Source organism: Haliotis rufescens, unplaced genomic scaffold, assembly GCF_023055435.1.
Source record: "Haliotis rufescens isolate VD_foot unplaced genomic scaffold, xgHalRufe1.0.p SCAF_15, whole genome shotgun sequence".
In the NCBI taxonomy this organism is placed as follows: domain Eukaryota; kingdom Metazoa; phylum Mollusca; class Gastropoda; order Lepetellida; family Haliotidae; genus Haliotis; species Haliotis rufescens.
This window is the reverse complement of record NW_025963835.1, coordinates 9,572,572-9,598,801: the sequence shown is the minus strand read 5'-3', so window position 1 is coordinate 9,598,801 and position 26,230 is coordinate 9,572,572. Positions and strand designations below refer to the sequence as shown.

Genomic DNA, 26,230 nt, shown 5'->3' with positions numbered 1-26,230 from the left:
GGTCATACTGGCCGGGCATTCAACATATCTACCCCAACTACATACGTAGCCATTTTTATGGTGTACAATTCTTCTTCTACCTCTCTCTCTCTCACACACACACGTCTCTCTCTCTCTCTCTCACACACACACACACACACACACACACACACACGCACGCACGCACGCACGCACGCACGCACGCACGCACGCATTAATTGTTTTATTAAATGTATCTTCGAGAGCCAGTAAGAAACTAGAAATAACTGCCTTTGTTCTGTAAACCTCACAAAGTTTCAGCTTTCGCCTCTTCCTTTGTGGACTGAGGTTTCACATTTGTAAAATGATCTCTCTTATCTGTCTGTACCATCAACTTAACTGCCCTCACCCCCTGCAGTTTTCCCGTCCAATATTGCCAAGCAGGTGACCCACCAGGAGGAATACCGCCCTGCCTCAGTCCAGTGATACTGTGCCTAGCACAATATGTTGGGGATATGTAGCCTTGCTGTGGGCAAACATTTTGTAACAATTTGGCAAACTTTGATATGTAAACAGCAAATATTATTCAGTTTTATTTCAACAAAAAAGGAAAAAATCGGATCCTACTTATTTTGTGGATAACATAACAATAAATCAAGCCAATAGATCGTTTGAGCTGGCATGAATATAAAAAATAATTAGCAAGTCGATAGTCATAATTCCCTATGTTTGTCCCACGTGAAATGTTCTTCATGAATAGAATAGATGGCTGATAGACGTTCAACCGAATAATATCATTTGCTAACTTCAACTGTTCATCTAAGTTCCATGAATGTATGTTACATAGTTCATGTGTTCATGGGCTTCTTCACTGAATGTATAGTGTGGAGGACTACTTCACTTGAGGATAAGTAACATAAATAATGATGATAATTATGATAGTATTGCCATTATTATTCCTTCAGATTATTAAAAAAAAAGTTATTATGTTTTCATAGAGAGAAAGAGGTATGGAGATTGTGAGATTATTTTTAGCATCGGAATTGTTAGCATAATTTTTAAAGATATTATGGTTTGTTTGTGTGTTGTTAAATGCTGCACTCAGCAACGTAAGGATATTAAAACATTACATTTCGGTTCAGTTGTATTTTTATATTTGTATCATTTTGCAAATGTTACAGAGACCTGATAAGGGATATATAACAATGTATAGTCGCTATTCTTAAAGTAAGAATATGTTAGATTTATCAACCAGAAATATTGCACACAAGAGGATAATCAGATTTCATGACACTATTCAACGTCGAAGTCAACGATATTTGTGTATGTTATTGCTACATGACACGGATACGTCATGATAAAGCAATTAGAAATTGGCATTTGATGATATAAGATAGCTACGCGATAAATCACAAAGAACAAAGAAGGAAGCGATATTTATTTCACGATAAAACATTGTTCTATCATGACGTCATTATTGAGATTCGAACATGCACTCGCAACTTGAAAAGTAAAATTTGTAAATTTGACCATATTTTTGAGAGGTATGTGTCTAGTGAGTTGTTCCCAATAAATGTTGCTGGAGAATCCGAAAGTGAGAGTGATATGACAATCGGTATTGGGAGAAAAGGTACAGATGATTGATGAGAAAATTGTGAGAATATGCGGGACCAAACTCAAATCCTAAAATGGATTTATCTAGCATGGCCGCTGTCGGATTCTATTCAAGGAATCATCATTATTTAAGTACGGGTAAATATTGTAAAGCGTGTATTTTTTCCTAATTTAACACCCTAAAAGAGGCTGTACGCTATGTTGATATCTCATATAGAAATAAACGAGTCTCGGTCGTTGTGATCTTTATTCATACTTTAGATATTCGTAATGGAGATCTGTAACCGAAGTTTACCGTAATCTTCCGCAACTCTCACCTCCTGACCAGTTGAACGTCTTAGTGCATGCTGATGCCATTGTAAAATTCCAGGCTGCCCCTCTTTCTGTGATGTTTTGACGGATGAAATCTATTGCGTTATAATAATCTCTGTTTGCTGATATATAATATGTACATGTTGTAAAATATTTACGATATTTTAAACGTGTAATTCGATGCATATGCAATGCAATGTGAACATAAGTGCGGATGCACAAAGGCGGTTATAGTCATAGTTATACTGCGATGGATGTAGGGTAATGGTAGGGGGGTGTATGTATGTATGAAAGCACGAATACCGATACATGAGGGCGGATATAGTTGTAGTTCGATGGATGTTGGGGAATGGTGGGAGGATAGATTATGTATGAAAGCATGCGCATGGATCCATGATGGCTGACGTAGACATAATGGTGGGGAAAGAAGAATGTGATGTATGTGTATGTGTGTGTGTGTGTGTGTGTGTGTGTGTGTGTGTGTGTGTGTGTGTGTGTGTGTGTGTGCGTGTGTGCGTGCGTGCATGCGTGCATGCTTTGTGATACGAGGGTTGGCGAACATGTTGTCAGATGATTGTGTGAGTAAGTTAAGTGGTTGAGGATGTGGCAGGTATGAGTATTGGTACATGCAGACTTGGGGTTGGGGGACTGGGTGTGCCTGTACTGAGGTCTTTTGTTTCACTCACTTATAGTGTTTTCTTTCACTCAAATACTGTTTTACGCATTTTAATGACTGAAACTGTTGTGACTCAAAGGTCATACTGGCCGGGCATTCAACATATCTACCCCAACTACATACGTAGCCATTTTTATGGTGTACAATTCTTCTTCTACCTCTCTCTCTCTCACACACACACGTCTCTCTCTCTCTCTCTCTCACACACACACACACACACACACACACACACACACACACGCACGCACGCACGCACGCACGCACGCACGCACGCACGCATTAATTGTTTTATTAAATGTATCTTCGAGAGCCAGTAAGAAACTAGAAATAACTGCCTTTGTTCTGTAAACCTCACAAAGTTTCAGCTTTCGCCTCTTCCTTTGTGGACTGAGGTTTCACATTTGTAAAATGATCTCTCTTATCTGTCTGTACCATCAACTTAACTGCCCTCACCCCCTGCAGTTTTCCCGTCCAATATTGCCAAGCAGGTGACCCACCAGGAGGAATACCGCCCTGCCTCAGTCCAGTGATACTGTGCCTAGCACAATATGTTGGGGATATGTAGCCTTGCTGTGGGCAAACATTTTGTAACAATTTGGCAAACTTTGATATGTAAACAGCAAATATTATTCAGTTTTATTTCAACAAAAAAGGAAAAAATCGGATCCTACTTATTTTGTGGATAACATAACAATAAATCAAGCCAATAGATCGTTTGAGCTGGCATGAATATAAAAAATAATTAGCAAGTCGATAGTCATAATTCCCTATGTTTGTCCCACGTGAAATGTTCTTCATGAATAGAATAGATGGCTGATAGACGTTCGACCGAATAATATCATTTGCTAACTTCAACTGTTCATCTAAGTTCCATGAATGTATGTTACATAGTTCATGTGTTCATGGGCTTCTTCACTGAATGTATAGTGTGGAGGACTACTTCACTTGAGGATAAGTAACATAAATAATGATGATAATTATGATAGTATTGCCATTATTATTCCTTCAGATTATTAAAAAAAAAGTTATTATGTTTTCATAGAGAGAAAGAGGTATGGAGATTGTGAGATTATTTTTAGCATCGGAATTGTTAGCATAATTTTTAAAGATATTATGGTTTGTTTGTGTGTTGTTAAATGCTGCACTCAGCAACGTAAGGATATTAAAACATTACATTTCGGTTCAGTTGTATTTTTATATTTGTATCATTTTGCAAATGTTACAGAGACCTGATAAGGGATATATAACAATGAATAGTCGCTATTCTTAAAGTAAGAATATGTTAGATTTATCAACCAGAAATATTGCACACAAGAGGATAATCAGATTTCATGACACTATTCAACGTCGAAGTCAACGATATTTGTGTATGTTATTGCTACATGACACGGATACGTCATGATAAAGCAATTAGAAATTGGCATTTGATGATATAAGATAGCTACGCGATAAATCACAAAGAACAAAGAAGGAAGCGATATTTATTTCACGATAAAACATTGTTCTATCATGACGTCATTATTGAGATTCGAACATGCACTCGCAACTTGAAAAGTAAAATTTGTAAATTTGACCATATTTTTGAGAGGTATGTGTCTAGTGAGTTGTTCCCAATAAATGTTGCTGGAGAATCCGAAAGTGAGAGTGATATGACAATCGGTATTGGGAGAAAAGGTACAGATGATTGATGAGAAAATTGTGAGAATATGCGGGACCAAACTCAAATCCTAAAATGGATTTATCTAGCATGGCCGCTGTCGGATTCTATTCAAGGAATCATCATTATTTAAGTACGGGTAAATATTGTAAAGCGTGTATTTTTTCCTAATTTAACACCCTAAAAGAGGCTGTACGCTATGTTGATATCTCATATAGAAATAAACGAGTCTCGGTCGTTGTTTATCGTACAATAAACAACTCCCACTCGTCGTTTGTTTCTTTATTACATGACCATATACACTAACATTATATCTTTTCATGTTTATCGGTCAACAAAAGCGACATAAGCATTTCCATTATCATGAGAAACCCTTGCCAAAAGTAGCGCCAACTGCACCATTGCGACAACATCAGGAGCATGTTTCATGGTTCATCATAATAAATGATGACATTGGATGCTCGCAAAAACGCGAGCTCATTCCGATCCACTAGTGGCACCCGCCACAAAAACATCCAAAGGCAAGCCAATTGTTCACCCGAAAAGGCAGAGAATTGCATCTGACATCATTTTTGTCATTGATACGTCAAACGTGGAAATGCCGTCTAAACGTCCAACACAAAGCCCAAGCCAGGACTTAAATCCTCCAAACCCGGCCAAAGTTCTGTTAATTACATACATTTCCCCCTAACCTTAAATAATCTATACTAGTTCTGAAGTAAATCGTATTTACCCGTATGAATCGTCTTATGTTATTTATTGCCGATAAACAGAATATGCACACTTTCTGAAAGTACTGTGTGATAAGTCACGCACCAAACCTATACTCTCGATATACATGCTGCTCTTACTTAAAAAAGAATATTGGGTTAACAAGATACGTATATTAAAGTACCATGCTTTCCTGATGTGCTCTCATTCTAATTTGAAATAATGGCATAAATAGTTACCACTCATCTTTCAATATTTTTCAAGGTTGGGTTAATCACGAACATATTTGAATATGTACAACATCTATACTTACTTATCTTTATACTTAAAGGCATCAGGTTTGTCTGTCATAAAACCCCGAAACAAATATGTCCAACACAGCCCAATATTTGGCTCTTGGCTCCTTGTTCTTATATTTTATAAGTATTGTTTAAACAACTGTTTTTTTCTGTAAAATATGTTCATTTCAGAAATTAGATGTCATTCTAGCATCAGGTCTGTGGTACGTTTACTGCATCAGCATTACATTAAAACGATATTACATTATATAAATCCACACAGAGTAAATGCTTAACATTTATCTTTTAAGGAAGAGTGCAGGACGACTTGCTTTTTACATATAAATGTGGACATATATGTATGGACATTTGGATGATACAGATATATACCTCCTTAAAGATAGTGTTCGTAGATGACTGTAGAAAATGGAATAATTATGTGAGTAATCGGGTTAATACCACGTTCAGCAATATTTAGCCATATTGCGATATTGGTTTCCAACATACAAGTCGGACGATGAAATTATGACTTGAATTTGGACCTGGCTTTCTGGTGTGATGTAACACCCCGGAATCTCCGGTAGAAAAAGGGCTCAAAGCACGAATAAAGATCACGAGATGATACTGATGTATGCATCTGGACATATATTTGCGTAGTTTAACTACCTTAATTCATCAGTATATATGTATTTTGCATAAAAGGATATTATAGGATCGACGCTGACATGCGCATATAACCTATTCACCAGTGCTGTATTATTTCATTCCTTCTGACACATATCGACACGAGAAGTTATATTTAAATTTAAAAGGAGCCAGAGTGGGATAGAAATTTGAGTCTGAACCTGTTGAACAAGGCTTGTTTCATTTTGGGCTATAGCATTGCCGCAAGGCCTGGGCGGAAGGGAACACCTGTTTGCACCCATCAGCTACCAATCACAACTTCTCTCTCCAAACGAAAACAAAATACGAAAAATGTCGGAAGTGTATCCTTCTAATTTTCTATTTAGATACATGTTTTAACTTTAAAGTAATTATATGTATCTCATGTATTATTGGTATCTGTGATGCTGGTACCGTTTTGTTGCCATTGTGTAGCTTTTGTGGAGTTATTATGAATATCAAATACATGCCTTGAAATATGGACTTGTGAAAGAACTCATCATTGAATCATTTGCATTTAGATTAATGCATATACCATTTACTTGGCGTGTATGGACATATTATCCATCTACTTATACACACTTATTATGGACATATACAGAATTTCATTGTACCTTATTATTTCAAAAAATACACGTGAAGATCCGGGTTAGAATAGGCATTCAACAACCCATGCTTGTACGAAGGCGACTTGGCTCGCTGACTTGGTTGATGCATGTCATCGTATCCCAAATGCGTAGATCGGTGCTCTTGATGATAATGACTAAATTGTTTGGTCCAGACTGGATTATTTACGAACCACCGTCATATAGCTGGTATATTGCTGAGTACGGCGTTAAACAACAAACAATCAAACAAAATCTATATAATTATTAAACACCTTCCAACAATGAGAAATTAAACTTATATTTTCTAAATATTCTGTTATATTTATAACATAATTTGATTCATAATTTAATTATTGCGTTGCATTCTTCCCTGTCATTCAATGTGCATGTTCAAACCCCTAAACTTTTAATATTTCATTTTTCATAAATGGCTACGTTAGTGCGTTGCCTAGATCTCTCGTTACCTATTCACAAGAATAGATTAAAATAATTTGTTTTACTATCATATTTCTGTTTATCTAATTCATAATACGAAATTGATAATTCATTTATAAAAGTATAGATCATATTCGTGTTTATCACTATCTGATGCTAAGGTTTTTTTTCAGAAAACATAATTAATTCAAAATGTAGAAAGATACACAATTTGCCATTATTTGACTCTTAAACTGTACAAAGTATGATATAATGATCAGAATGCCTGTAACGGGTAGTATTTAAGAAAGAAATATTTGTCGAGAAGTCCCATTTTTCAGATATGCCCTTCAGTAGTATTATTGCATATCTCCAGAGAGAGGTTTACATTGTTGTTCCCATTATTTGTGGATAATTCAAAAAGCAACATAGAAAATATATATGCTACCATGACGAAAGAATACAGAGTATACATAACTCCCAATTTTATATATTCAGCAAACAGCCCCAAACCGAAACTCCACAACATATCCGATTACACTGATTAAGACTGTCCCAGTTCTCCATGCGATACTGACGCCCGTTCGTCTCCCAGACCATACAGAATAAATTTAAAAGCAATCCAGCTCAAGTCTAGAACGATTTGGCAAGCCTAGGTTGCCTTAATTCTATCCATGAAAGTAAGCATTAATAAAAAAATATTGTTCTTGTCTGCTTCAGATTATATTTTGTAGATACTTATTTTAACTAGGAAAATTGTACTGACACCGGCGCTGTCCCTATTGAAGCTATCCATATCCATAAGAATTTCGAATTGCCGTCCATTGTTCGATGTCAATACATCGATGACAAGTGAGGATATCATAAAGTAATCGTTGATGCCGCGCTACACTTTGATAAAAATTATAATCAAATTGACTGGTGTGTACATTACTACAGTGAACATGTACATGATCATGCCCTAATAATCAAATGCCGTAATGTCAAATACTAATTTATTATTGTGTGATGAATTTAACTGGATCAGTGGTAACATGTGATATTAATATTCCATCAATTTCTTTCCTGGTTGGTCCATCCATGTCTACAAAATGAAAATAATACAATTAAAATGGAGCATAGAACAATTCTTAATTTCAGGCTAGAGCTGTGGAAATCTAGACTTTCCCAATCATTATAGACTTGAGTTGGTCTCATGTTTAACATTATTCTCTTGGGTCAACGTCACAGCTCATACCATACACTAACAAGACCAGCTTGCCCCCCGCCGGAGCTCCCGGATTTTGGTTATATCATCTAACATGGCCAACTCTGCTCTTAAGTAAACAAGAACCTAATCAGCGAGGGGTCCTTTATCATCCCTATGTGGCTGCTTATAAAAATCTGATATCTTTTCCCCAGAGACCATATACCATATCGGTATATGGTCTCTGTTTTCCCAAAGACCTTGTTAATAATATATTTTCTGCTGAATATTCGAAACAAATAGAGTGAGTTGTACTACATGTACATATGTATACGGTTCTATTTTAAATGACTGCAGCGCTCCATTATGAAAACAATTTGTTTTAACGCCGCTCTCAGCAGTATTCCAGTGATATATGACGGCGGTCTGTTGTATATGAAATATATGCAAATTGAATCTTGAATCTTGAAAGTTGTAACATTTCCGCTAATAAGTATCACATGCAGTATACAGTATATCAACTGCAATATACTGTATACAACATTCAGTATACAGTGTGTCGCGAGCTCTGCGCTGGGCTGGAGCACACATTTCCTACACCTCTCCCTTCGGCAAACACATCACTTGGGTTGCAACGAGGTCACAGGTCAGGCGTGCACTCGTCAGTTGTCTAATACGGTCAAGAGTAAGATCTTCCGGAAGACCACTGCACTGGAGGTATGTGGATTATCGAGGAGGTACTACGTGTTTGGAACTGGGAGTTGAACACTAAGCACTTTTAGAGAAGAGCTCACAATAAAACGTTATGGACTCGCGGACGGACTTGTGTTTTCATTTCAAGACAGACAGACAGACAGACAGACAATAATTTATTTGTGTCTCACCCATAAGGTACATTGTACAGTATGCATATAAATCAAAACATGCTTAAAACTTACGGCCAGTCGTAAAACGACTTATGAGAGACGATAAGATCATAAAACCAACTTATATACTAAAATGAATATACATACAATATATACATCATGAATATAAAATAGATCGGCGAGCGCACTTCTGTGGCAGCGACTCAGTGGTTTCTTAACATAATCTTCCGTATCGTAATGGTGTTTGAAACGCCTGTAGGTTCTCAGTTTATTTCTTCCCCTTGCCCCTTGTATTGACTGTAGCTTGTCCCACCACTTTGTTTTATACACTGACATCAGTCTTTCTCTTACTGCCGCGAGAAGGGGCAAGACGTACATTTATCAGGTTGAACTTCCTAACTGTAACAATAACTGAACTTTACGCCTTTTATACACATTTGTGATGGGGCGACAATGCGACAACGAGACATATTTTGACCTTGAAAATGTCGCGTTACGGCATCGTCGCCCTTTTGTAAAATAAAGAAAAGGATTATCAAAGAACGACAATGCGAACACGCGACAATGCGACAAATGGCCAATTGTCGCGCTTTTGTTAATTTTGACACGTTTTGCTTGTTTTTGTAAAGGCGTCAATGCGACAATGCGACAACGAGACAATGTCCCTTCCATAGTAATCCGTGCAAATAAAACTGAGTAATGAAATAGAAGTTTGACATGCCAGTTAAAAGATTTCATAGATCTTCAAGAAGGGTTATCAATAATGGGATGGGTGATGAGTTCAACTGCATACGCTGTGATTAACAATAATGCTCCGAGTCAATACATTTTGTCAAATGTATGACATGTATTACGTGAATGAACATATTGTTTATACTCGTCCATGTTTTTGACGGACAAAATAATGTACATGCTCGGTAAAACTGAGGACGGGAATTATTGTGTGTTTCCGTGCTTTGTTCAGGTGAACAATTGACTTGTCCTTGCATGTGTTTGTGACGGGTGCCACTTGTGTGGCAGGATACGCTCACCTTTTCCCGAACACCCATTGGATGACCTGAACCACTTCGGATTTTTATCCCACATCAGTCTGATACACCATGATATAACTGAAATACTGTACAGTTGAAAATGATGTTTAATGCGATTACCGTATTGTGTTATTGCAACTGTTCATATTTTGTGCAGTGATGTTATGTAATATGTAAAAGAAAGCATATTCAATTATCCAATTGATTTGAATAGAATAAACTTGCGTCAGTGTATTTTATTAACGCCCCAAATCGTAATTTAAACACATAAAATAACAGATCACGCATGGTGCCTTGACTTACTACTATATTTAATGGGCCACCCCGGAATAAAATAGTTCCCCCCAAAGCGAGGAACATATGTTTTAGTATGTTTACAAGAAATATATTCCAAACAATATCCTCATTAGATGAGAAGATCTTTAATTTACAGAATTACCTCAGTAAGTCAATTACAATGACAGAGCGTCGTAATACTTTTACATCAAGTACGATACGTCAAAATGGCCGACACGATAAACGTGACGGGAGATATTTCCGAAGTTGTTAATTAACCTGTGGCTTTTTCAAGCCTTTGGCATCACTGATCAATTGGCCGATCATTGAAAGGTGATTGTGAAGATGTGTCAAATAGATACTAAGGTAAATTCATAGATTTCTGTAAATTGTCACTGCGACAGTTTGGATTTGTTTTCGTGTTTTTTCTCTCTGGGATGGGTTGTAGCGAGGGTATCCTTAAATGGGCTTGCAACCACGCTTCTGTATGAATTCGTACCAGGGAATTCCAAGGGTTTTCCCCAGGAATGTGGAAGTAGTCAGTGTTTACGCCTTTTCAAGAATACAGTCACGTGAAGAACGTCATGTGACCGACCTCGCGTCCAAGTCGTATATCTTGTAAACTTCACATTAAAAAATTAGTTATTGTTATAACCAAATGAAACACAACCCATTATCCGATAGGGGTAACTGTACATAGCCGTTACCACAATAAACTTAGTAACATTGTTTGGTTTGACTTCTTGGCGCGTGTCTGAATTCCATTAACATGTAACATATCCTAAAACTAGCTTATCAGCAAATCTCGCTGCACTGCGCGCGACAGATACTAGAGCAAGGCATGCCAGAAATACGAAACCTAAAGCGTCCGAAAGGAAGCCTTGGACATCACGTGCGTCGGGGGACCAGCGCCATCTGATTGGCCGTTAACAGTTGTACAAGGCGAAGCAAAAAGCGTCGTTTTTCCGTCGATTTTACGCTTGAAAAACTCGACCCTTTTCTGGACACTTTCTAGACGCTGACCAATTAATCAATTTTAATGAATTTTTAGTCGTTTTTCCGTCCAATGACCATATACGGAAAAAAACGACGTTTTCGTGTTTGCAGTGATAGGGAGTATTGTTTCCTGGCTCTTGAATTTATTAGCTAAAACCACTACATGGCTTAGCCAAAACTTGTGGGCACTGATCGTAGCAATTGCAGGGCTGTTGTACATATCCGTTAAAGACTATTTATCCCAATCAGTTCATTGAGAACTATTAATCCAAATCATGGGTAAACCAGCCGCGACTCCACCTACTATAAGCGCTGTTTTTTCATCGATATGTTGTTGATTTTTAGCGGCAATATGTGGTGACACTTGTGGTTGTGCGTCAGTAGATGGCTGTGAAACATGTGGTGTCTGTGGCTTGACTATTCCTGTTTCACCTGTGTTTGTTTGCGTTATTAATTTGGTGTTAATATCTGAATTGATACCTGTTTTTTGTTGATCGGTAACAATGACAATTTTATTATTATAGCCTATCACTTGACTGATCTTAAGTTCCATATTACTTGGAGACATGTATAGTCCCGGCACATAAACGTAGTCTACTTTGGATTGAGCGTACTGTAATACATCTTCATAACGTTTTATAGAAGATGGTATGTCAACTGGTGAATTAATAGCATCCTCTACGTTTGCAACAAACTGTTTTTGCGCATCGAGCGCCGCCCCAGAACCAATTATTACTGTTCGTGTTTGCGATTGTGCACCAAGAATTGCCCATACATAAGTTCTTATTGATTCATTTACTCTTACAACTCCTGGGCTAGTAAAATTATTTTCTGTTTTATCATTAAGAAATTCATTCCAAGCTTTTGCGGTATCGTTTAGTTGCACAAATTTTGTAACAATATAAGCTAAACCACCCTTAAAATGCATAAGATCTCCTCTCTAATCGTTACTCGAAAGTTCCCAGCCATGATTAAGATTATGCATTCTTACAAAAAGACTGTTTTTTTCTGTAACAACTTAAATGGATTGAATGGTTGATGAGTTTTTTTAACTAAATCATCATGGAATTCCATGCTTTATCCTGCGGTAATGGGGCACTAATTTCTTTAAGTATACATCTTATCTGATAGTACACGTGAAATGATAAAACAGACTTATTTAGTTCAAATCCTGGGGCATCAAGAGATACACCACATCCTGCTGTGACACGCCATATGGCAAAGTTTAACTGGTTCTGCCAAAACTGCATTGGATTGTGGAACCAATCGTGCACCATTTTATCGCTAGTTGCCGTGACCCTGTATTTGTCAAACATATCAGGGAATTCAACAAACAAAAATAGCACCAGAGGCACTTACTAAAATCGACTGATTAGTAATGTAAGTTGATTTCATATTTAAGTTATGATATAGTATCTTTGTATATTTAATATGTATGTTACACTCCTGGGAATAACAAATGGTGAGTCTATTTAACTATTGATAACTCAGATGGACAACTTGAAGTCTCTATCTGTGATGTAACATATTACCCACAGTGGACCAATATAAGTACTGCTAGAAATAATAATATGGTATTACCAGTTTGATTAGATGATGATGACATTTACATTATACCTGATGGGTATAACAGCGTATGCTCACTCAATGATGAATTTTTGAAGCCTTTGGGAGCTAGTCACACACAAAATGAGTCGAATAGGATGCTGATTTTAAACTCTGGAGAAAGGCAAATATTTCTTAACCCACACGTAGCAGATACACTTGGACTTGTAAACTCTGGAGGAGGAATATTGACAATAATAAATCCCAACTAAATTACCCTATTTTGTTCCCTATAAAGAGTTGTGCATCCATCTTGATCAGATCAGTACAACGGATAATATTCAACTCGAAAGTCCTTCAACTCTGCTGAGAGCTATTCCAGTCAAAGAAGTAAAATACAATAGAGGTAGAACGAAATCTTTCTCATCATTACAATATAAAAAATTAAAGCGGGGTATTATTTCAGATCTCAAAATTTCTGTTTTAGATTTAAAACAACAACCTGTACATATAGGATACTTGAGTGTAACACTGCATATTATAAATAATGGTTGATTCATCAGGCCCTGGAACACTTATCCTTAGACAATGTAATACAATTGCGCTTTCCGATCTTGGAGACACAGAAGGATTCGGTAAACCCGGTATCGATGGCAAGTTATACACTTTACACTTACAAGATAATGTATACAAGCGGAAAGAAGTTGCATTCACAGTTAATCTAGGAGATTTAAGCGATGTCGACGTTAGTAGACTCCATAAAAACACTTCATACAATCATACTCGCAATGATGACAATAAAAGGACTATGGTCGAAGAAAAAATCGAGTGGCTATTGAATATCGTCTTTACCCCACCGTATGTGATGATGGGTAAGGGACATCAATTAACTAAGATAATAAATAGTGGGTTCGTACTCAGGGCTTATATCCCCTCAAAACGAAAAAGTGTGTTAGTCTCTCCCCTGCCAGAAAACCCAGATCATATGTTATTGAGTCGTCCGGCATAAAAAAATGTTAGTTTAAATTTGGTTACTGAATTCAATGATGTAAAAGATAACTTGAAGGATATCCCCAATGATGCTACACTTATTATTGAAGTCTTGTTTGGAGATGCACCAGAAGATGCCTTCGAAATATTACCAGGTCTATACATTAAATGGCTTAAGATACATGACGTCAATGTTGTAGTATTTTTCAGACAGGAATAGGGCTAGCTACAAACCTTAAGGGAGTCCAAGTTAATAAAGGTGATAGCATATCTCTTACTAAGATATTTATGCCGTATAATATACATTTAATAAGGTTGATGTATACTCTCAAAACATTGAAGCAAGACCAATTAAAGACTATTATATGATATAATAATATACACTATGAGTTTATATCCGGCGCTCGATGAAGCGTCTGAAAAGATGGATACTGTTGATGGATTTCGATTACATCAAATAAGAGACATAAAATACCGAATAGAGAAGGAGAGGGAGATGAGACTTTGATTGTATAAAAAGTATCGCAGAGCTGTGAATGCCTCGATGGAGTTGACAGTGCGCTTGTAACAGATGGTATGGGATAATCGCCGCGCCTATCATACTTGGCATGGAAATAGCTGCCAGAGTGTCAGGACTGGCAGGAATAGCGATAAAATTTATTTCTCGTAAGATGCAAAAGAAAGCATTAAAACATGATAATATTTGGATACTCGCCGAAGCAAAGTTGAACAGCACTGAGGACCATATTTCAACAGCACTGGCTGATTGTAAGATATCCGAGGAGGAGTTTCATTTAGTGTTGTCAGAACTCACCAAATACAACGCAGTGAAGCAGGAGATTCGATCAAATTCTCTTTAGACCAGTGGTATTAGTGAAGACGAGAAAAAAAATTCATAGAATAGGAGAGACAACAAGCGTGTCAATTATTCCGTGCCAAAACCAAAGAACTGGTTGGAGATTGAAAATAGATTGCTTCCTATCGTTGGATCGCACCACATAAAAAATCATACATTCATTTAAACGAATGCTTACATAAATATATAATAATGGAGAATTACAAACCAACAAAGGAAGAACTCGAAAAAGCTATCGAAGCATTTATGCTCAGGGACAAAATTATCAAATGGAGAGAATTACCAGAAGGTATATATTATATCAATGATGTCAAACCAACCAAATACTGTCATCAATTGTTTCTTTCCAATTACCAAGAAGAGTATATAGTCTGGTCTCCTAGTAAAATGAACGAAGAACTTAAAATGTTGAATATCACTTTGTTAAAAATAATGGTATGTGTACGAGTAAAAATAATAGAGAATATTTTCATTACAATTTAGTTTAATCTCATAACGATCGTGGAATAGCATCATCATTTTTGCATTAAAAAATTCATCTGTAGTAGCGGTATAGGTATATAAATCTGGCTCCCGTTGGGTTGCGCCAGAACCCCCATTACCTATACTACTCACTGAAACAATGCCCCCCCGGATGACAATAAGCTTTAGTCCTCAAAAGCAAGCGAGGAGGGTTCAAAGTTCTTCACACAATGTTACAATGTTCATGATTGCTTGTGCAATGATAACACAACAATCAATGGTTGGTATCCTCGTTTGCCCGTCTGACTACAAAACTACTGTTGTTAACTGGCACGGAAGTCTGTTACCTATATTCAACTGTTGCCTCTATGAAAGATAGAACAATAAGTACATTGACAGATTCCGCTACATATTTGAAACAAACTAAACAGAAAGAAAGATATCAGAAAACACCAATAATTTATAAGGTTTGAACCATTATAAAAAATGAACATTATAGTGTAAGAAATCATCAACGTTCGTATTATCACCACGTGCACAATGGCCACACGTGGTATATACATCTGGAGATACATCAGATACATAACACTTCAACATTGTCTGTATCTCTGGAATTCTGGGTAATGTCCAACGGATGTTTATTTCTACCAATAATATTAGTACCAGTAAAGTACCCCCTATTTCATTTAAACGAGCATTAAACGTGCTTCATATATTGACTTAATCTTTTATCATTACACAGGTATCTGCTCCGGGATCTGATCCTATAAAAATTCAAGGTTTAAACAGCACTGGTCTAAAGTGTAATTCATATTATTAGCGAAGGTCTGTTTCTCATATCTGACACTCCCATTGTACCCGCTTTACAAACTAAGTTCACCTATTTAGATTGATAGATTATGTGATGAGAAAGAATAATTTTTTGGTGTGCTCAATTATTTTCACTGCGGTCACACTGAAATCCAAGATGGCCGCAAATATGGCCGCCACTTTTCTACCTTACCTATTAACTTCACTATATATCCTATTTGTTTATCAAATATTAATCATAAATCACTACTGACCATGAACAGCTGATGTGTAATATATATATATATATATATATATATATATATATATTTTGTTTGGGCACCAAATTAAACATTTTAGAACGGAATTACTAGTTCAAAACGAATGCCAAGTTCAAATTAATTATATTCTTTAATAGAAAACAGGGTATTTTTTGTATGGATATACCAATCAGAACTTCAATTTGGAATAGGATAATACAAATTAACCACTTTTGGCTCAATAAATATTCATTAAGGTATATTAGGTTTCATAAAACTACAAATAATGACCCAAAATACGGAATTCATCTGTCAATAAGGGTGAGAAATTAAAAAGCATAGCATCATAAAAATATCTTCTGCACTGTAAACGAATACATGCATTCAGTATATTCAATGAATAACATCATTGAACAGTTAAAGAAACAAATAAAAAAACAAAAACATTTAAAGTGGTTATGCTTATAATCACTACTATAAACAGTTGTCTTGCAAGTAGTACAGGAAGTGCTGTCTCAGAGAATGTTGCCAAGGACAAACAGACCACACTGGAGAACAAAATTTGTTGGTTTTTTTGCAAAATTATCTTCGTGTCGGTAAGTACATTGCTTTGTTATTGTACACAACAGATTTGTGCATTCAAAATACAGAAAAGAGTCTTCGTAGCTCTGTTGAACAAACATCAGCACTGCATAAATAAATCACTTCTTCAAGAGATGGATACTGCAAATGCAGAGATTCTGACATCTCAGAACGATCTTGGCTACTATATGCCGCAGGGAATGGCTCCAAATGTACCTTCAGTGTGTCCTCTGGACGGATGGAATGCCAAGAAATTCCAGAGTTGATATACAGGATGGAAGAAGCTGATCAGAGGCTTATTCTTCACGCACACTATGCATCACATCAAACTCCCGAACCTGATGTTGTTATCATTCACTCACCGGACACAGATGTCATGGTGCTAGCAACAGCTGCGTGTGGACTGGAATGGATCAAAACGAAGTGCCTTTTCTTCACTGGTTCTGGATCCAAATCACGTTATCTGGATCTTAAAAGAATTGGAAGGACTCTTGGAGAAGATGCATGTGAAGGTCTTATAGGAGCTCATCCTTTCACTGGTTGCGACAGTACTAGTGCCTTCAAGGGACGAGGAAAAATGGGCATACTCTGGCTTCTTGAAAATGATGCAATCTTCTGCAATGTAATGGCTTCACTTGGAAAAAGTTCAAAAAGTAACTGACGATCTATTGAAATCGTGTGAAGCAGCAACTTGCATCTTCTACAGCTTCAATTCCAGAACCAAACATCTGAATCCGGTTTTGACATCCAGTGTAAATACACTGCGGACAATCATGTTTGGATCAGGTACATCAGATCCAGAGAAACTGCCTCCATGCCAGGTGGTTCTGAGAAAGAAAGTACAGCGTGCTAATTACCAAGCATTCCTCTCCATAAATTGTCTGAAACAGGACCAGCAACCACCTTCTCCAAATGGACATGGATGCTTTGTGGCAGATAAAAAGTTGGAAATTAAATGGATGGATGTACAACCAGCACCGTCATCAGTCCTAGCAATGACCTGCTGCAGCTGCAAAACTGATTGCCGAACAAAGAGGTGTGGATGTGTAAAGAACAGTCTGAAATTTACAGGACTGTGTTCTTGTGTCTCAGGATGCCAGAACAAGTCAAGAAACACTGGTGCTGAAGTGGACATACTTCCTTCAGAAGATTCTTCAGACACAGACAGTGATATCTGAATCAACTTTGTCTAATAAAAATGATGCATCTGAATGGATTAAAGCTCTTCAAACATCATTTACTGAATCAAATACAGTACTAGTGAGTGTGAAACATTTTGACATCATGAAAATGGACTTTGATTTAAAAGCAATTTTCCTTTGAGTTTGAGTCTAATCTCAGATGTTGTAAATATGTTGCATTTGTTTCTACAAAATTCATTATTTAACTTTATAAAGGACTATTTTTGCAGAATTCTCAATTATTTTGCATTTAAAATGTATATGTGCACCTATAAATGCATTTCTGATTTTGAAAAAGCTGACTTGTTATTGTTTTGACAGAGTAATGAGTGCATTGAGAAATTTTCCCACTTGGGCGGCCACCTTGGACGCCATTTGGGATTTCGGGGTGACCGCAGTAAATCTTTACGAGCACACCAAGAAATAATGTTAGGTAATGGTTTAAGCAGGCTAATAAACATGGTGAACTTAGTTTGTAAGATGGGTACAATGGCACCCAAAAACTAAGCATGCTATGGGAATCAGACCTTCGATTATTTAAGAATATGATTTATTTATTAGAATAACAAAAACAAAGTTATCAAACTTGTAATCCAAATGGAACACCATTACTATATTTACAGATTTGCCCAAAACCTATAAATGATTTAATTCCTTCGTGTGATCTTTGATTTAATTTGTCTCGATAAATTCTGATTTGTGTTTCATTCCAGTAGCTTTGCATAAAACATTCTAATAATTGGACATTGAGAATGTATTGTAGCATTCAGTCACACATGATTGTCAGATTGCTGAACTGATACGTCTGTTTAGGGTAATCTTTTTCACAGGAATTGCCTAAAAGTCGAGCTGAGAAAAGTTGGGCCAGGCCGCGTCAGCGTGTAATTTTAACAAGAGTGCTCTCAGAGCACAACATCCCCCGCATAAATGTTTTTAACAAGTTCATATTTTCTTTGCATTTTATGAAATAACAACAGTAGATGGCACTGCATTTGAAACAAATTGTGCAGAACATTTTGTTGGGAGTAATCCAGTCTGAATGCTTATGCCATAAGGATGTAGCTCACCCACAAAAGCCTTATACAAGGAAACTAACTATAGTTATAGTTACAGTTAGATATTGTGATATTATCTGGAAACTGGAGGAGGAGTAGATTTCATGAAGCTCCATAAAACAGGGGCAGTAACTCTGTCAAAATTAGTCGACATGAAACGGGACTGCGATATGTGTATCATCAACATGTCGACATCATGTGTGTAGAGTGTCAGGGATATTCTCTAAAAGCTGGAGGAGGAGTTGATTTCACAAGCTTAGTTCCTCTCTCACAATTAGGCAAATGAAGCTCCGTAAAACAGGGACAGTAACTGTCAAAATTAGTCGAAATGAAACGGGACTGCGATATGCGTATCATCAACATGTCGACATATTGTGTGTAGAGTGTCAGGGATATTCTCTGGAAACTGTAGGAGGAGTTGATTTCACAAGCTTAGTACCCTCTCTCACAATTAGGCAAATGAAGCTCCATAAAACAGGGGCAGTAACTCTGTCAAAATTAGTCGAAATGAAACGGGACTGCGATATGCGTATCATCAACATGTCGACATCTTGTGTGTAGAGTGTCAGGGATATTCTCTAAAAGCTGGAGGAGGAGTTGATTTCACAAGCTTAGTACCTCTCTCACAATTAGGCAAATGAAGCTCCGTAAAACAGGTGCAGTAACTCTGTCACAATTAGTCGATATGAAACGGGACTGCGATATGCGTATCATCAACATGTCGACATATTGTGTGTAGAGTGTCAGGGATATTCTCTGGAAACTGTAGGAGGAGTTGATTTCACAAGCTTAGTACCCTCTCTCACAATTAGGCAAATGAAGCTCCGTAAAACAGGGACAGTAATCGCATTGTCGCAAATTCGTGTTTTCGAAGTGTCAATTTGAATCACACAGTTTTACACAATGAAATGTCAATGTTTGAGCGTAAAGCAGACTAGTTGTTTGGCAAAATATATATAGCAAAGTATGCCGCCATCTTAAAAGAAGATAAAATAAACTTAAGAAAGGTATGGGGCTATCATATATTTACGACAAACCTAAGATAGCTTAGGGCTACGATAGTTTCGAAAATCTAGGCCCTGTTTGGTACATACCCACCGAAAATATCTTCACCGCACCCAACCCACCAACATCCTATTGACGAAGCTGCCTTAGCTAAGACAAATCTTAGCGACTTACGACAAAAATTACGACTGCCATAAGAGCTAATCTTGAAGCTGTCTTAAACCTGTCGTAGCCGTGTCCCAGCTAAGACAGGGAGCTCTCTTCTGTCGGATATAGAAAGAGTCGGGTGTTTTCCCGTGACGTCATGAGAGAATTCCCTTGACCTACATTGACGGGAAGACGATACGTGTCATCTATGCGCCATGGACTCACCTCCGAAAAATAAACGCATCAGGAAAGTTAACTGGGTGCCTATTAAAGTGGACATATTAATTCAAGAAGTGGCGAAAAATCATCACATTTTATTCTCGGCGTTTTGTAACACCGTGATAAATGTGCAAAAGAAGAAGATAAGGACCGACATCGCTCAGAAGTAAGTACGAACTAGGTTACCCTAACTCACTGTGCGTTAACCGAAGAATGATTAAACTACCACTATTTATTGTGTCATATATATCTTATTACATGTAGAGTACTTCTCAAACTCTGTAAGTGTTCATGCACGATCATTTTTTTCTAACGGCAGAGTTCTCGATACACCAAAACGCCACAACATCTACACCAGCACGGCATAACAAACCGCAGAGCAAGCAACATACCATACCCAGACCGATCACTCAAAACACCACAGCCACTAGGGCAACAACTATCAGACCCAAACAAGCACAACAACCAAACATCGCAGCCGCCAAATCCACCACCAACGACAACAACAAACAAACACAACAGCAACCCACAACATGACAACTAAACACACAACCAACCAACATGACATCTCAACCCAAAACATAAGCGTAGAAGGTGCATTCAAAACAGAATATGTCCATCTAGACACATCCAATGTCTTCTCCCCCCCCCCAAAAAAAACATAACCGGAAAACACCAAACCAGACAGAATTCAAAACAATGTTACCAGCATATATACTGAAACAAAACACCCCAAGCGCCAGCATTAAATCCTTTCACACTATGGCTTCCAAACTAAACCCTACTCGTCTCTCCTTCGAAAACTTCAATAGAACCTCAAAAAAAATCTCAAAATAGAAACCACAACAACCTACGCCTAAACAAAACTTAATCCCCAAACTCTAAGCCCTCTAATTAAACATTGGAAAGCCAATGGACCGGCCGCCCACGGCCACGACTTAAAAAACTATGTTTCAGAAAAATCTATGTCCTCATATCATATGCGTTCAGGAAACCCAATTCTCCCCAAAATCAAAATTCACCAAACCTAATTATGACTCGGTAAGACTCGACAGAGTGAAATCTCGTCCAGGTAGTGCAGGCGGTGGCCTAATCATATATGTAAGGGAGGACATAAACCATAAAGAAATACCAATTAAACTCCCAAATCTAGAAGTTAACTGTATACAAATAACTGATCGCAACCAAAAAATAAGCATTGTAAACATATACAACTGGACAGTAAAACCAATAAAACCTGAAGACTTAGAAATCCTAAATCAACTCGGTCATAAATCCACCATCTTCTTGGGGGACCTCAACACCTGCCACCCTTCCTTGGTAATCCCAATACCAAAGCCGAACAAACCGGCAAACGAGGCAAACTCTTACAGACCAATCTCCCTAACCTCAAACTTATGTAAAATCATTGAGGCAATGGTAAAAAATAGACTCCAAAACTATCTCGACCAAACAATATAATAAACCATGAACAAAGTGGATTCACCCCAGGCCGCTCAACCTAAGACAACCTCGCCCGATTAGAAAAAGACATCAACTAAACAGACAATTCACAGTAGGCATATTTCTAGACTTCTCTAAAGCTTTTGATATGGTATGACATAACGGGGTAATACAAAGCCTAAAAAAGCAGGACTCAAAGGCCAAATAATGAACTATATCCAAGACTTCATAACTAACCACTAAATAACCGTGAGTGTCGACCAAACGCTATCGGACCAGTGTCCCTTAGAAAATGACACAACCCCAGGGTAGCATTCTAAGCCCAACACTCTTCAACATTATGATCAATGACGTAATCGAGGGAATACCCAATAAAATTCAAACTTCAAAATACCCGGATGATGGAGCCCTCCGCACCAGAAGCATAAATATGGCCCAAACATTACTGCAGAATACATTAAATAAAATCCAAATATGGGCAAATAAATGGGGCTTGTCACTAAATGCCGAAAAAACTACAGGGATAGTATTCAAACACAGAAATATGAGTGCAAACACCCCAAAACTACAACTAAACAAAATAAACATACAATTCCAAGAAGAAACGAAATTTCTTGGACTAATCTTTGATGAACACCTCACCTTGGGTGCTCAACTTCAACACCCACCTACACCAAATTAAAAAACACCAAACCGGTAAACTCCTGAACACGTAATACTATGGGAACACCTCACTGTGCCCTCACCTATTGTTATAGGGTACAGGTGCAGGCAGCCGTGGTTAAGTGGGTAACAATAGTTGGATTACCTATAGCCTGTAGAAAATTACTGATTCATAAAATCAACAGTACATTCACTTTACAGAAGCATATATTTCATAAAATTTCATATATTTCAAATTCAGTTCACAACATTACATTACATTCACTTTACAGAAGCATATTTTTCATAAAATTTCATTTTCATTCAAAATCCAACATATTCAGCCACAGCGTCAGCATATTCAAATTGCTATCTCACGCCTCAGACTCGGTCACAATTATGTTTATGTGCCTTGTAGCATATTCAGGATTCCTGAGATCTGCAGAACTATTACACATTAGACGATCTGACATTGTCTTTTATGAGAGTCATATAATTTTATATATTGAACAATCAAAAACCGGACATATACAGAGATGGTTCATGGCTTGTCATTGGTAGGACAAATTCAAAATTATGTCCCGTTACAAGTTTGAGAAAATACTTTGCCTTATCCGGAATATTGACTCATTCTGATGAACATATCTTTAGAGAATTGTTTATAGATGCTTTTTCGCCATTTGTGTGCAACATCAAAAGTTATGGACTTCATAGCTTGCGTAGTGGTGGGGCGTCAGCAGCGGCAAACAACGGCGTACCAGATCGAATGTTTAAAAGACACGGACGTTGGAGAAGTGAACATGCCAAGGACGGTTACATGAAAGATCATCTTCAGAGACGATTGTCGTTTCCCTGTCTCTAGGGCTATAGACTTTCTTTGAGTCTCTGCACGTGTCGACACTGCGACCGGGCCATTGTAAATATTGGTGTTATTTTGTATGTATATATGTCTAGGTATGTGGCATTGCATATTATGGAGAGGAGAAATGATGTTTCATTCGGTTGAGTGCATTATGAATAAGAGAGAAACTGCTTTCTCCTTAGCGGTATGCAATGGCTAAGGGAGGTAATTAGCCTGGGTATGTTACGGGTATAAATAAGGGGCGTGGAAAGCAGCTCGTCTCTCTCGCTTGTCAGCACGGCAGTAACACTGAACATAAGTTTTTGTAATTCATTATTAATATGTATGATTGAACAAAATATTTATGTATGTTTCTGTTTGCAGAATTTCAATTCTGACGAGAAGGATTGTGCGATCGGAGAAGATGTGAAGTGTGGGAATTTTCATTGAGCAGTTCCGCCCGTCGGGTTGGTTCATATATGTACCTAGACACCCCATTATGTGTCTAAGTTGGCTGACGAGTGAAAATCATAATACGTGAAAAAGTTATTTGTAATCCAATCAGTTTTGGAAGTTAGGCTGGCGAGCCGTCATTATACACTCATGGAATAAGTGATGTAAATGTATATTCCGTTATGGATAGGGCTGACGAGTCATTATAATACGTGCAATAATTATGGCCTAAATGTATAATCGGTGATGGTGTAGGCTGGCGAGCCTTTTATAATACGAGTGTAATGAATGTATATTCCATTATGTAATTGGCGGAAGTCAGTATACCTTGCTAACATGCTCATTTTAAGTGTTAACACTGTATGCCTCATAAGGTTTATGTACTTCAAATAGATATTCTGTAAGCTCCCCAGAAAAGGGACTGTTGGCTTCGTTAGGAGAACACGGTCCAGAGCATTTTTCTCTTAAATGTTGTTTTTGATCTCTGGTTTACGTGTCCGGCAACATTTCCGTATATAATGATGTATTACGGAAGTGTATATATGTTGACGAGAGGAGTTGGAGTATTTAACATGGATGTTAATAAACTGCCATGTGTCGACACTGCGACCGGGCCATTGTAAATATTGGTGTTATTTTGTATGTATATATGTCTGGGTATGTGGCATTGCATAGTATGGAGAGAAGAAAACTGTTCACCTATTATCATCAAATAATGTACATGAGAAAACTGTTCAACTATTATCATCAAATAACAGTTAGACACTAACTGAACTAATGACACAGACTATACCAAGCGATGTGTCTCTTAATCCCCTATAATCCACTATAACAACATTTGGGATGAGGTTACTATATTGCACACATTACCAACAACAAAGAACAACACTAAACAGCAACAATCAAATGACACTAGCAACGCTACTAAACCCCCTAAACGACTTACAAACTTTTAAAGCACTAGGCATCTATCTAATCAAAACAGGCCTACTCGGTCGCATCTAAAAGAGTACAAACAAGCTTTCAATAAACCCTAAAATTCTAAACCTCTACAATTACACAAACTCACAAAACAACCCTAAAAGCAACCCTAGGTTGCCTCACCTTTTCGGACATACCTTTTTCGACCAAACACTAAATGGCGGGACCGGGCGCGAGATACGCATATGTTAAATTCCCAACTTAAGTAAGTAACTGACCATAACAATGATCGAACGATGTGTGTAACATTTAAACATCAAAACCTTCGTTTTCTACCAAGGATTTAAGATTGGGAGACATCTAAACGTGTAAGTATTATATTTTACAAAAGAATAGAATTTCGATCAAAAGTTTACAGTTATAATGACAAATACAACGTTCAGTCACATTTAATACTATAAGGTTAAGGTGGATTTTGGCCAAGGCGGAACAACCACGTATGACAGAGAGTACTTTGAGAGTTAAGAGTCGATGTGGAGAGTATGTGAAAATGGACATCACCTTGAGCGCCGTGTTTTTCTTTAAATACACTTGGTGGGTAAATACTTCTGCAGATAATTGTACTCAAATAAAAAATATGTCCTAGCCTAAATATGCACCTCCCCCGCCACGCAAACAAACCACATCCCATGCCCGCCTGTACTGGATGATGTCTTCGTGACCCGGAATGATTCGTGAGAGCAAAGGTTCAAATCTTACCTCACTAGGGTTGATAATCGGCAGTGGAAGCAGGGCCACTGGCACTAACACAGCCATCCACAATGTCCGACAGTTATAGCACGCCCTACATTTGTCCATCTTCCCCATGATGCTTGTGTATACAGCAACCTGCAGGTATGGATAGGTAAGGTATGCTGGCGCTTACAGACCAGGTGAAGGGGACGCTAATGTGGGACAAATTTAGTCTGTGTACTACCGGTGTTCATTGAAGACTGTACCCGTAGACACGGTGATCCCTGGAAAAAGCACTACCACTGTGACAACGTTATAAGTGGGTCACACTGTGAGCTTACAATGGAGGTATTCCATATCCAGTCGTTTGGGTCATAAACTGACCTTCGATGAACCTCAACGGTCTCCCTATTTGTTATGTAACCAGCACATACTAGTTTGCAGCGATCTAGCACAGTACTGTGTCAGTATACGTTTGTAAACTATTCGTATGTGAAGCATAAAGAATGTTACAGAAGAAGCAGAGTTAGAAGACCACAATGTGAATGAGCAAAGAACGATTGACACACAACCTTTAATACAGAACACACAATTAAGTTGATGAAGTATTACCATTTGAAGGTAATTGATCCTCAGTACACTTTATTCAATACAGTCCTCCCCACTTGAAATAGAATATTACGATTATGAATTAACGAAGATAGATACATGATTGTGTGGAATTGTGTGCTAATACTTATACAGTTCAAATCTGTTCCGGCGATAAGGAATATTATTTACAGCAATTACAAAAAATGCGCAGTCTTTTAGCGATATACATCATTATTGAGTTTTGATTACGTAGTTACAATCCGTGTTATG

General features: G+C 37.5%; 1 protein-coding gene across 4 annotated transcripts in view; it reads right to left on the bottom strand.

Moving 5' to 3' along the window:
- LOC124147146 (solute carrier family 13 member 5-like) overlaps window positions 1-25,660 on the bottom strand; it is a 168,609-nt gene extending 142,949 nt beyond the window's left edge. For 2 of the 4 annotated variants that reach the window (XM_048396114.1, XM_048396115.1), the window contains exon 1: window positions 25,397-25,656. In XM_048396114.1, coding sequence (XP_048252071.1) covers window positions 25,397-25,504 — 108 coding nt within the window. In that variant the 5' untranslated portion in view covers window positions 25,505-25,656. Of the gene's footprint in view, window positions 1-25,396 lie in introns of all 4 variants that reach the window. The other 2 variants (XR_007221017.1, XM_048396116.1) reach the window with 2 other exon arrangements.
- Window positions 25,661-26,230: the final 570 nt, after the last annotated feature.